Below are 12,467 nucleotides of genomic sequence, written 5' to 3' on the forward strand. Positions count from 1 at the left end.
GGATGTGTTACCACATAAGCTAAAATCATCTCGAAATTCCCAAAGGATAGAAATTAAAACTGTGAAATATAACTGGGTTTAGATATATAATCAAATAACATATTGGTCGTATTATAGTGAGAAAGAAATATTTGTCCACCAACTATACACCATGTACCTATACGTATTACTGGCTACTTCGAAATTAAAAATCAAAGGTCAGTGAACCAGTTATGGGTATAACAATTTGAAAAATTAAGGTTTAATCACCATCAAACGTGGATTTTATTCTTGTGATAACAGAAAAACAGCAAAAAAAAACAGATTTAACAATCAATTTCTTTATCAGCAACTTATTAAAAATTTATAATTGAAATTAAAAATGATAGACGAAGTCGCGTCAGACTTCACATTTAATTCAAAGCTTTCCGTGACTTGTTGCGATAATAATAACGTATTTACCGGCAAGTTTAATTTATTAACAAGTTAATATTTAGAAAATACCATATAGTACAAAGGAAAATTTCACGAAGACCACCAAGGTCACAATATTAGCCATATTATAGTTACTAACGGCTCGTTTTAATAATAACCTTTCTAGCTCTGACTTTGCCTAACAGAGATAGATTTTGATGTAAACGTCTTACGAATTTCCTTCATTTATATTTAAGACGGTACATTTACCGTGCACGTTATTAGCTTAATGCGCAGCGGGAAATAGCTTCCACAAAATCTGGAGCAGCCTGACTGGGGAACTACCTCGATCTTACAGAAGATCGCAGCTAAATAAAATCGCTTTCAAGCAACGTTGTGTTAACGTAGTGGGCAGATAGCCAGAGACCCTGGGGAGGGCCAAGGATAGGGTTGGCAACGCACTTGCTCTTAGCGTTGCAAGCGTCCAGATAGGTAAACGCTTACAGTAACGAAACAGAAAGGCCGGACGTACGCTTGTTTGCTACCGTATAACCGTGATCTGAAAGTTTTTTTGCTTGTTACTTTACAGACTATGTAAACATGTTTGTTTCCAAAAATAAAAGATAATAAACAACTGTATAAAATTAACAAGATTTGTTACAAGTGGTAATCGAAGGCGCGACCGCAATGTAAGAAGAGCCCTGGCTACTTTAGTCGACATAGAATCACAACTCTACTTGGAGCAGTATAATTTGCCACTGACCTTCACGATGAAAAGTACTGACAACACTATGATGAAACTCATAACTACTAAATCATTGTAACGGATATTACGCGTAAACCTGTTCAAATTGAAAAAATCACATAACGTAAACAAGAGTCCGCTAGTTAACAGCATTTTAACAGCCTTCAAAATAGAAAAAGAAGGGTTCTCAATTCGACTGTACTTATTTTTTATCTATGCAATTTCTGTATCGCTATCGTTAGTCGAAGAAAAAACGGACATACTCGTAAAATTACGGTTGCTGAGATCTCATCATTTAGAAATCAGATTTGCCTTGGTAAATTTTTTAAGCAATTAATATACACGGTAAACGACACGACTACAAAATTTGCACTTCAACGAACTCGCTTGTTGCGTAAACACGTAAAATTAAAGTTCGGTTGATGGTGTTTTTATAAACAACATCAGCTATGCGGATGACACGGTTCTGCTTAGTCCTTCGGTCAGTGGCCTCCGGAAGCTAATCAAAATCTGTGAGGAGTATGCAGAGAAAAATGGGCTCAAATACAACGCCAAAAAGATCGAGTTCCTTGTGTTCAGGGGAAAAAACAAACCCACGAACTTTCAGCCCATTATAAGATTGTGTGGATCTCCCCTGAAACAGGTGGCCGAGTTCAAGTATCTCGGCCATATAGTTAACGAGCGCCTCGTGGACGACGGCGATTTAGAGAGGGAGCGAAGGGCGCTGTCGGTCCGGGGCAATATGTTGGCCCGCAGATTTGCTCGTTGTAACGAAGAGGTGAAATTAACGCTGTTTAGAGCATACTGCCAAACCTTTTACACGTGCAGTCTGTGGGCGGACTATACGCAGAGGGCCTTCAGAGCTCTTCGCGTGCAGTACAACAATGTGCTGAGAGTGGTACTGGGGAGGCCACGTCACTGCAGTGCATCTGCCATGTTTGCGGAGGCTCGTGTGGACGACTTTATTTATTTATTTATTTAAACTCTACGCTCTTAACTTCTACGCGATCTTCCGGAAACCTGTATCGTCTATGATGAGCCGACTGGTGAATAGCACCAATACCCTTCTCAGCACATTGGCGTACAAACTCGACAGCCCACTCTGGAGGAGCTGGAATGGTGCACACACATATGCAAACAAGCGTGTGTGTACTTAGCCTTTTTTAATGAAATTACTATAGTTAAGTTTCGTATAAGTTTCATGTTAATTTTTTTTCTTAATTTTCTGTTTTTTTTTTTTGTCTACTAACACCATTTTTAATTTTTTAAAATTTTTAAAATTTTGAATTTTTTTTGATTTTACTTTTACTTTATTTAATTTTATTTTTACTTATTGATTTTTTAATATAATTTTGTTTTGTTTTTTATTCTAAATGTTGTTTTGTTGTACTAACCCAATATGGACTTAAAATCTAGTCTGAAATAAAGATATATTATTATTATACTGAATGTCACTCCGCCCGCCCAATACATAATAGATACATATATTATAATAACTACTTATATAAATTATTATTATTATTATTTCTTTTATTCAATATATTTTCTTATGATTACATTTTTAAATATATTTATAAAAAAGACAAATAAAAATATTTAAAAATATAAAAATAGTAGTCCTCCGATGGCAGGTTGAGGCCCAGGCCACCGGTAGTTAAGGTTCCAGGCTGAGGAACCTCCTCACAATGCGGGCCGTTTCAAGCAACACTGCCTTTTGAATCCGACCCTTGATCCAACAGTCAAGTGAGAGTTTCTTAAGGTGTTGGTCGAAACTCTTCGCTAATAGACCATTAACCGATACAACAATAGGAACAATTATTGTTGAGTCTACATTCCACATGCCGGTAATCTCGTGGGCAAGGTCTAAATATTTACTTAATTTTTCTTTTTCGGCCTTTACGAGATTATCGTCATGTGGAACTGTAATGTCAACAATAATTGCTCGGCGCGCTGATCGGTCTACTAGCACTATATCAGGTTTATTGGCTGCAATAAACCTGTCAGTGACAATAGATCGATCCCAGTAGAGCAATGCACGACCATTCTCAAGAAATGGCGTTGGGCTATACCTATAATAAGGCAACTCATTTTCAACGAGGCCGTAACGAATAGCAAGTTGTTGATGTATAATCCTGGCTACTTGGTTATGTCTGTGCAAGTACTCGCCGTTAGCAAGATGACTACAACCGGAAACAACATGTCTAATGGATTCTCCAGGCTTATGGCAAGCTCGGCATATGTCTGGAGTTCCGTCTTTCATGATATGTTTCCGGTAGTTATTCGTCTTAATAACTTCGTCCATAATTGCACAGACAAAACCTTCGGTTTCTCCGAAGAGGTTCCCGTGTTGTAACCAGGATATAGAGCTGGGCTGGTCTACATCTGGGTCTGTCAGAACTTTGTAGAACCGGCCATGTAATTCCTTGCTCTTCCATACGGCCACGCGGTCAACGGTACGCATTACTATAGGCTTACGCCATTTCTCTTTGCCTAAGGACAGCGGAGTAAAGCCCCTATCAACTGCAACAACGTCCATGTGCATATCGCTCTTCATATTTAAAAAGTACTCTCTGAGATTATACACCTCACGATTGTGGAGATTTTTAGCGTTTAAAAAGCCACGACCCCCACATTTTCGTGGGATGTATAATCTCATCACAGACGATCGAGGATGGTGTATTCGGTACGTTGTTAACAGTTTACGGATTTGGCGATCAAGGGTATCTAATTCCGTTTGAGTCCATCTCAAAATGCCAAAGGTATAGACGATTAAGGGCATAACCCAACTGTTAAAGGCACGTACCTTGTTACCGCCCGAAAGAAAGCTATTGAGAACTTTCTTCAGCCGGCCAAAGAATCGTTCCTTTACCAGTTGTTTCATGGCTCCGTCATCAATGCCCAATGCCTCTGACATTCCGAGATATTTATAGGTTTCACCTTCGTTGAGAGATCTAAAAGACAAAGAGTTGTTAAGTTTTAAATTTTGTGATGATACAGTTCTACCTCTTTCTACATGGATGACAGCGCATTTATCCACACCAAATTCCATTCTTATACAAGTGCTAAAGGTTTCTGTTATTTTTAACAACTTGTATAAGTCTGGTAGTTTGGATGCGAAAAGCTTCAAATCATCCATATAAAGTAGGTGAGAGATTGCTTTGCTTCCTCTACGAAGGTGAAAGCCCAACCTTGAATCCTCTAATAAAGTGCTTAAAGGGTTCAAGGCTAGACAAAACCACAATGGACTCAAACTATCACCTTGAAAAATACCCCGCATAATCCTTATCGGTTCAGTCGATCCTGAAACATCAACCGCACCCGGATGACGTAAAAAAGTGTTCCACTGTCTCATACACGTACTCAGAAAAGAGCACAAAGCAGCATCTATTTTGTATAGCTCCATTACTTTCATAAGCCATGTATGAGGCACTGAATCATACGCTTTCTTGTAGTCAATCCAAGCGGCAGCCAGATTTTTCCGGTTTCGACGTACCTGTTGGCATATGGTCATGTCTATGAGGAGAAGTTCCTTGATACCGCGACTACCAGACTTACATCCGTTCTGAGTCGTAGCCAAAATATTATTTGTAGTAATATGTTTTGTAATTTTTGTGACGAGAACAGATGTAAGTAGCTTATAGATGGTGGGTAAGCAAGTTATAGGGCGGTAGTTTTTAGGATCAGCGGTACATCCCGATTTGTATAACAGGAATGTGGTACCAGTCGTCATAAATTTTGGTAAAGTATTAGTTGTAATTATTATTATTATTATTATTATTAAAGACCTAGAACAAATAGAGAGATAAACGATAATAGTATGGCTTATGATATATATATATGTCTATATTACACTACACGAAACAATCTTTTTTTATATATATAACTAGATCGGGAAACAAGCGTACGGCTCACCTGATGGTAAGCGATTACCGTAGTTTATAGACGCCTGCAACACCAGAAGTATCGCAAGCGCGTCCTTATCCCCAATCCCCCCAGGAGCTCTGGTCACCTTACTCACCAACAGTAAAACAACACAACCTGAAAATAGTGACAAGCGTACGTCCGGCCTTTTTGTTTCGTTACTGTAAGCGTTTACCTATCTGGACGCTTGCAACGCTAAGAGCAAGTCCGTTGCCAACCCTATCCTTGACCCTCCCCAGGGTCTCTGGCTATCTGCCCACTACGGTAACACAAAGCTACTTGAAACCGATATTATTTAGCTGTGATCTTCTGTAAGGTCGAAGTACTACCCCAGTCGGGCTGCTCCATATTTTGAGCTGGAAATTTCCTGCTGTTCCCTACCTCAGTTAGATATAATAATAATAATCGTGTAAGCTTCTTTTTTCTTAAAACTTTTCTTGTTTAATATTGATTTCTCTTTGAGGCAATTGTCTGTCGAAATACAACGATCCAGAGCACAAATCGACACTTCCAAGTTATTTTACGTCAGCTCAATAATTGCAGGTATAGAGAGACTTTACAGACACCATCATACTTCGCACGATTTTTAAAAATGTTTATTTAGTGCTATGTTATTCTGTTTTTTTTTCCTTGGCCATTTTCTTTATGGAATTTTGGGCATGCGGTATTGAAACATTTACGTTTAAAGACACAGAATATACTTCAAAATCCGTTGGCGTAGTATTCATTGGAGATACCGAAATAAAACGAGACAATTACAGTGCACAAAAGGAAATCGAATTACATAAGTAACACAAATAATTAAGATACAAATTCCCAGACAAAACCAATTTCCAGAATTATGACATAAAATGCCTGTTTTTACTCTACGACGAAATAAAAACGGCCATAACAAACGCAAGAACGGCAAACAATTATAAGTTACTTATAAATCAAATATGTTTAGTGATTCATAAGACAGAAAAGTTTATACGTCCACGTCATACTCTATCATTATTAATTACTTCGAAATCATTAAAAACATTAATAAAATTATAATGGTAGTCTTATCTTCTGACGTCCACGTCTGATATTCTTCACATCACAGCTGACCGTAGTAATAATATAATTATATTACTCCTTATTAACACATTTCACCTGTTACGGATAATGTTTATCTTGCAGATAAGCTACTGATAATGTGAGAGTTAGTTTCAACAGTATCGAGCACATAAAAATTTCTGATTATTTTTGTTTTGTTCATCACTAATTGTTGAAAGTCTCGTGATACAATAATAAAATTTAAATCTATTAAAAAAAAGGTACGTTGACATATTGTTTTCCAATGTTTACGCGAATTTCAATCTTCTTATTTTATTGATTTATTATGTTTTTTACATGTCCGACGTTTCACATACTTTACAGCAACCATGGTCACGGAAGGTCCTCTCCCTAATAGCCCGCGATAAAATCCGAAAAAGTGGTTTCATTATAATTTTCGTTTAGTCAAAATAGTAACCTTTGCACATATAAAATATTACTTTTACTTACTACTATACAAAAAGATAAAAATAAGAAAAAATTAGCGCTAAAATCTTGGGTATTATAGTCCAATCCAATTTATATTAATTAATCTTTGATGTGGGAGGTAATAAAAATATACAAATTTACCTGATTGGTGATGTCGTATACTACGATCGCCGCTTGCGCTCCTCTGTAGTACATGGGCGCAAGGCTGTGATACCTGCAACAATTCAGACTTTGCTAACACTGCTACTAAGGGAAATTTACAATGACGAGTGTAAAAAGTCCTCTAAAAGGAGAGGGCGAAGTGGGGTTGAACTTTGAAATGAAGCTTCGTGTAAATACATAACTCCATTAGTGTGTTTACCCTTCCAAATGTTTTCATCGAATGGCCATTTTCGAGAAAAAACGCCTTCAAAATTTTCAGCCATTCTTATGATAGATATTGTCGACTGCAACAAATCGGAAATGTTCTTTTTTTATGTTCGTTATTTTCAGGTCATGGTTTGTATAATAGAAAATTAAAAACAAAAATTGATATACATATATAGAGAAAAAATGTGGACCGAAGTTCGCCACGTCATCTAGAGGGTATGTACCTATGATATATTTGTATAATAGGTCGTTGGTATGTACTAGATAACAAGTAACGCAGACGTTATCTCCTAGTATTCTTACAACTGTTAATGGCGGCCTAACATGCGCCTGTACATGCAGCGCTAATTTACGGGGAAAAATAGCCTATAGTCTTCCTCGGTAAATAGGCTATCCGACACAAAAATAATTTTCCAATTCAAATCCTGAGATTAGAGCGTTTAAACAAATAAACTTTTCATCTTTATTATCTAATATATAAAATTCTCGTGTCGCGGTGTTTGTAGTTAAACTCCTCCGAAACGGCTTGATCGATTCTCATGAAATTTTGTATGCATATTGGGTAGGTATGAGAATCAAACAACATCTATTTTTCATCCCCCTAAATGTTAAGGGTAGTCCGCCTCTATTTTTTTTTTTTTTAATTTTTAGATAAATTATTTATTTTTTATTTTTTAGCATTTAGCGGCAAGACAACGTTTGCCGAGTCAGCTAGTATTAGTATAGATGTATAGATTTGAAATGATTCATGTGTTTATAGTTCACAGTAAGACCGAATAAAGTCCAGTGAGTTCTAAGAGTGCTAATTGTGTATACAATTAATCTTTTCACCTTCGGCAAGGTAAAACATTGTAAGCCTACGTGTCGAACTGAATTCTGTGTTTATATTTTGCGTCCTCGATAGAAAATTTAAGTTTCATTCACCACTTTGGTGGCTAACAAATTTATAGTACTTACTGGTACATAATTTTTTTAATACAACTAGGACGGCAAACAAGCGTACGGCTCACATGATGGTAAGTGATTACCGCAGCTTATAGAGGTCTGCAACACCGATCCTACCGCTGACAATTCCTAGCTCAGTCTAACTTAACAGTATATTTGAGAGCAGTCTTATTTGACTGTTATGTCTTGTAACGTTAAGGTACTTCCCCAGTAGGAATTATCTCGATTTTAAGCAAGATGTTTATATTGAAATAAATCGACTGTCCCTACGTATAATATCGAAATTGAAAAAAGGCACAGGCAAGGGATATTGAGTATAAGCTCATGAAAAATGTGATTTTATGTGTATTTTATAGCATTTTCTCTTTTTTCTTTAAAAAAATATATACACATACAGCCCGACTGGGGTAGTACCTCGACCTTACAGAAGATCACAGCAAAATAATACTGTTTTCAAGCAGTATTCTGTTCCTGTTGGTGAGTAAGGTGACCAGAGCTCCTGGGGGGATTGGGGATTGGGTCGGCAACGCGCTTGCGATGCTTCTGGTGTTGCAGGCGTCTATAAGCTACGGTAATCGCTTACCATCAGGTGAGTCGTACGCTTGTTTGCTGACCTAGTGACATAAAAAAAAACATAAAAAGTAGTTTTTTCATGCAATAAAAAAATAAAAAAAATTCAGTTTCGATACTGCACGTAGGGACAGTCGAAATACCGGTGGCACTTTTACATTCATGTTCTACTTTACACTTTCCAGTCTACTTTCCTATAATAAATTATTAGTAGATATAAGCTTAATAGTCAAACATTTGTATACATGTGAGTTTAAATTACTATGTAAATACGTTACACGTTAATTTAGTCAAACACTAGTAAACGTTGTATGACACATTCGTTTAATTCCATTCATAAAAAAATCAATTTGTAACGAATGATCGGCGTTTAATCGTTCCAACGTGAACGAATTCGTTCCAACATCGAGTAGTCGTGTAAATCATCGCGCACGAGCAGGGCTGCCTTGACGTGTAAAGTTCACATATTAATTAACTTGCCACGCAGTGGACACACGAGGCATTAAATAAAACCACATATACTGCAAACCATTTCTAGGCTATAGTTAGGAGGTAAAGCACAAAACAAAATATAGTCGAATTGAGAGCCTCCCCGTTTTTTGAAGTAGTTTAAATAAACAAATATATGAGGCAGCCCTTGAAATGGTATCTATAGCGTTAGTGAACGTATGATAACGGTACATCACGGCCGGCACGCTGTGCAGAATTGTCACGAGCTACGTATGTTGATTAGTGCATGTTAATAACAAGACAGTCCGCTCGGTTTCACATACAAAAAGAAATCTAGAGTATTACAATATAATAATAATATGGAGTTAATAATAAAGTTTTAATGAAAAATTTGGAAATTGTCACCATACAGAAAAATGGCATCAAAATTTTAAAAAAGCAGTCAAAACGGTTACTGCCTTATTATACCTAAGCAGGTCAGGGTTTAATGTAACCTTAAATTCTCGATATAGACTTTCTAATAACAAAGTTCTTTTCTGTCGTCGATTCTGTCCATATAAGCAACTGATAGGATTTACGTACCGAAGGAAAAAAGGCCCTTAGGTCTTGTTTCACCTCAAATAAAAAGCTACATCTTTCGGATTCACAGGTTGCGAAAGAAAATGTTACTATCATGTACACCTGATAACGATCGTTGCTTACACTAGGGAATATATCCGCCAACCCGCATTGCAGCAGCGTAGTGGATTAAGCTGTGATCTTTCTCCTACATGGGGAAACAAGTCTATGCCCAGCGGTGGGTTATTACACGCTGAAGCGAAAGAAAATGGCACCATAAACTTTTATCTCTCAGATACTGTTAGACGTCAGATAGGTAAAGATGCAGTTTTCTTTGGTGAAACCAGTTTTATTTATAAATTATTATTTACTTAGACAGAAATAATTAAATTATTTTTTTGTTTAAGTAACAATATTTATACATTTGACTTAAAAACGAATGTGTACATATAATTTATGAAGCTCTTAATATTTATAAGTTAATATTAAGGTATTACGACGATCTACGTAAGATTGCCGGTGTAGGCTGGGTGAGGATTGCGGAAGACCGGGATGTCTGGCGCGAACTTGGGGAGGCCTATGTCCAGCAGTGGACTGCGATAGACTGAAGTGTATTTATGTACGTATTATATTAAGGTTGAACGAAACACGGAATAAGTTTGCATTGCACTTCCTTTGCTTCTTGCGTACACTTTATAAAAAGTCAACTAGGACTTGAATCACGGAAGCGCACGAAACATTGATACGAAAAACTGAATTACACCAATATAATTGTGTTTGCTCGCAAACTAAAAAATCCGACTTCAATTACATCGACAAGTAACACAACGTAGGCAGACGAAAAAACGCGTTATCATAGATTATTCAAAAAGTTTTCATCAATCGCGATCAAATTTAAATGAGACCACAAGAGAGTCATCAGCTTATGATTAAAACAAGAATCATAAAAAATTAATAATCAAGTAAATACGCATTATTAGATATAACTCAAAAGTTACTTGTCAGATCTCGATTAAATTCAAATGGGACCACATGACACACGACACCTTTCGATTAAAACAAAAATCATCGAAATCGGTCGAGCCAGTCAAAAGTTCCACTCCTACTTTGTTCCATCATTTCCATATTATCCGACAATTATATTTATATTCGTTTTATTTCTCAGACACTTTCCGCTTATCTTAAAACAATACATTATGCGCAATATTTACTTAATTTAAAAGTATTAATAAAAGATAGAAATACATTTCGCGAAATCACTTTGTAACAAAAGACTAATTTCCTGTCTTTTACGGGTTTAATGAGGAATGACATTAGCGTTCCGAAAGGGGACATACAATCATTTACTTTTCATTTAACTTTTAGATATTATTTATTTGATAACTTCTTGACAGGCTAGCTAGCTTGTACCAGTTTGGCAGGCCATGATTTTTGCTCCAGAAAGGTAGCTACGATTCCCGACCCGAGTGTGGGTGTAATATAAATACAAATAAGTCAGATGTTACTAATTAAAACACAGGAATTAAGTTACGAACAGATGACTGTGTATGTTAAGACGCTAATCTATGAAGTAATACCTCGTACACATAAATATTAAATGCAAATTTACTATAATCACTCTTATTGCTAATATCAAAAGAGTTAATTGCTATTATCAGTAATAGTAAATCATCCTTATCATCATCATTTCAGCCTATCGCAGTCCACTGCTGGACATAGGCCTCCACAAGTTCGCAGGTACAGTAAAAGTAAATAATCCATTTTTTATAGAAATAGGTAGGCAAACAAACGTACGGCTCACCTGATGGTAAGCGAATACCGTAGCCTATACACGCATGCAACATCAGAAGCATCACAAGCGCGTTTCCGACCCTTGCCGGACCAATCCCCCCATCAGGAGCTCTGGTTATCTTACTCACCACAGGGACACAACACCCCTCATAAAAACCCCAACCCCTGACATGTTTCTCATTTATTTTCTATAAGTCACAGAGTAGTATAGATGAAGAAAACGCATAACGCGTTGCGCGTTGACGTGTCTTTATTTCTATCGTAGTTAAAGTAATTTATTTCCTTGATTTGATATTCAATTGAAATAAATAAAAAGTCAATGGAGCGACAGGCCATACCTACGAGGATGGGTAAATAAGACCTTTCAACTGCAACACAGGTTTTATGACAAAAAATCATCTAGCGTTGCTTCAATTTACTACTTACAAAAAGTAAGATTTCTCGAGGTCCTTAAAATAGGTATTCGTTTATGAGATGACTCCACTATGGGAGTCAAATTTATTTTCGAAATTTCTTTCAAAAATATTCGAATAATCTTCTCGACACTCTTCGCGACATTAGCGAAGTCTTAACTGAACTTTTTTAGAATTATTGAAAGCTTCGTATCCGAACAAAAGAATTAATAAAAACCATTATTTAATAATACAAATAAAAATTCCTCACCTCTCCTGCCCCGCCGTGTCCCAAATTTCGAACTTGACGGTCGTATCATCGAGGCAGAGCGTCTGAGTAAGAAACGCGGCCCCGATGGTGCTCTCCTGGTATTCATGGAACTGGCCCTTCACGAAACGGAGCACAAGTGAAGACTTGCCCACGGCCGACTCCCCAAGTAACACCAGTTTGAACTGGCAGACCTTGGTCTGTGGCGCGCCGTTCGGCCTCTGAGCCGCACCGCTTCTGTTTGTTGCCATCGCCTGGAAATTATCACTACGTTAATGATCTGAATTTCGATTTGTTTAAATGCAAATTTTAATTTCGAATTTTTTACTAAACAGAAATTATTAGCTAAAGCTTATTATTCGGTGAAGGATTTATATATGAACAATAAAGATATACGAATTTAGTGATGCTGTATTTCATGCATATTACCAATTTTATATTAAAAATAGCTGACCCCGCAAACGTTGTTTGGCCATATATGTAATTAATACCCCTAACCCCCCCCCCCCCATAACTTAGGGATATGAAAAATAGATGTTAGCCGATTCTCAGACCT

The 12,467-nt window shown here is 36.9% G+C and overlaps 1 protein-coding gene across 1 annotated transcript in view; it reads right to left on the bottom strand.

Moving 5' to 3' along the window:
* Positions 1 to 12,162, bottom strand: part of LOC123669289 (ras-related protein Rab-5B) — a 41,510-nt gene extending 29,348 nt beyond the window's left edge. Inside the window, exons 1-2 of the mRNA XM_045602899.1 lie at positions 11,915 to 12,162; positions 6,710 to 6,782 (exon numbers count right to left, since the gene is read on the bottom strand). Coding sequence (XP_045458855.1) covers positions 6,710 to 6,782; positions 11,915 to 12,162 — 321 coding nt within the window. The remainder of the gene's footprint in view (positions 1 to 6,709; positions 6,783 to 11,914) is intronic.
* Positions 12,163 to 12,467: the final 305 nt, after the last annotated feature.

The sequence above is a fragment of the Melitaea cinxia genome, chromosome 3 (assembly GCF_905220565.1).
Source record: "Melitaea cinxia chromosome 3, ilMelCinx1.1, whole genome shotgun sequence".
Taxonomy (NCBI): domain Eukaryota; kingdom Metazoa; phylum Arthropoda; class Insecta; order Lepidoptera; family Nymphalidae; genus Melitaea; species Melitaea cinxia.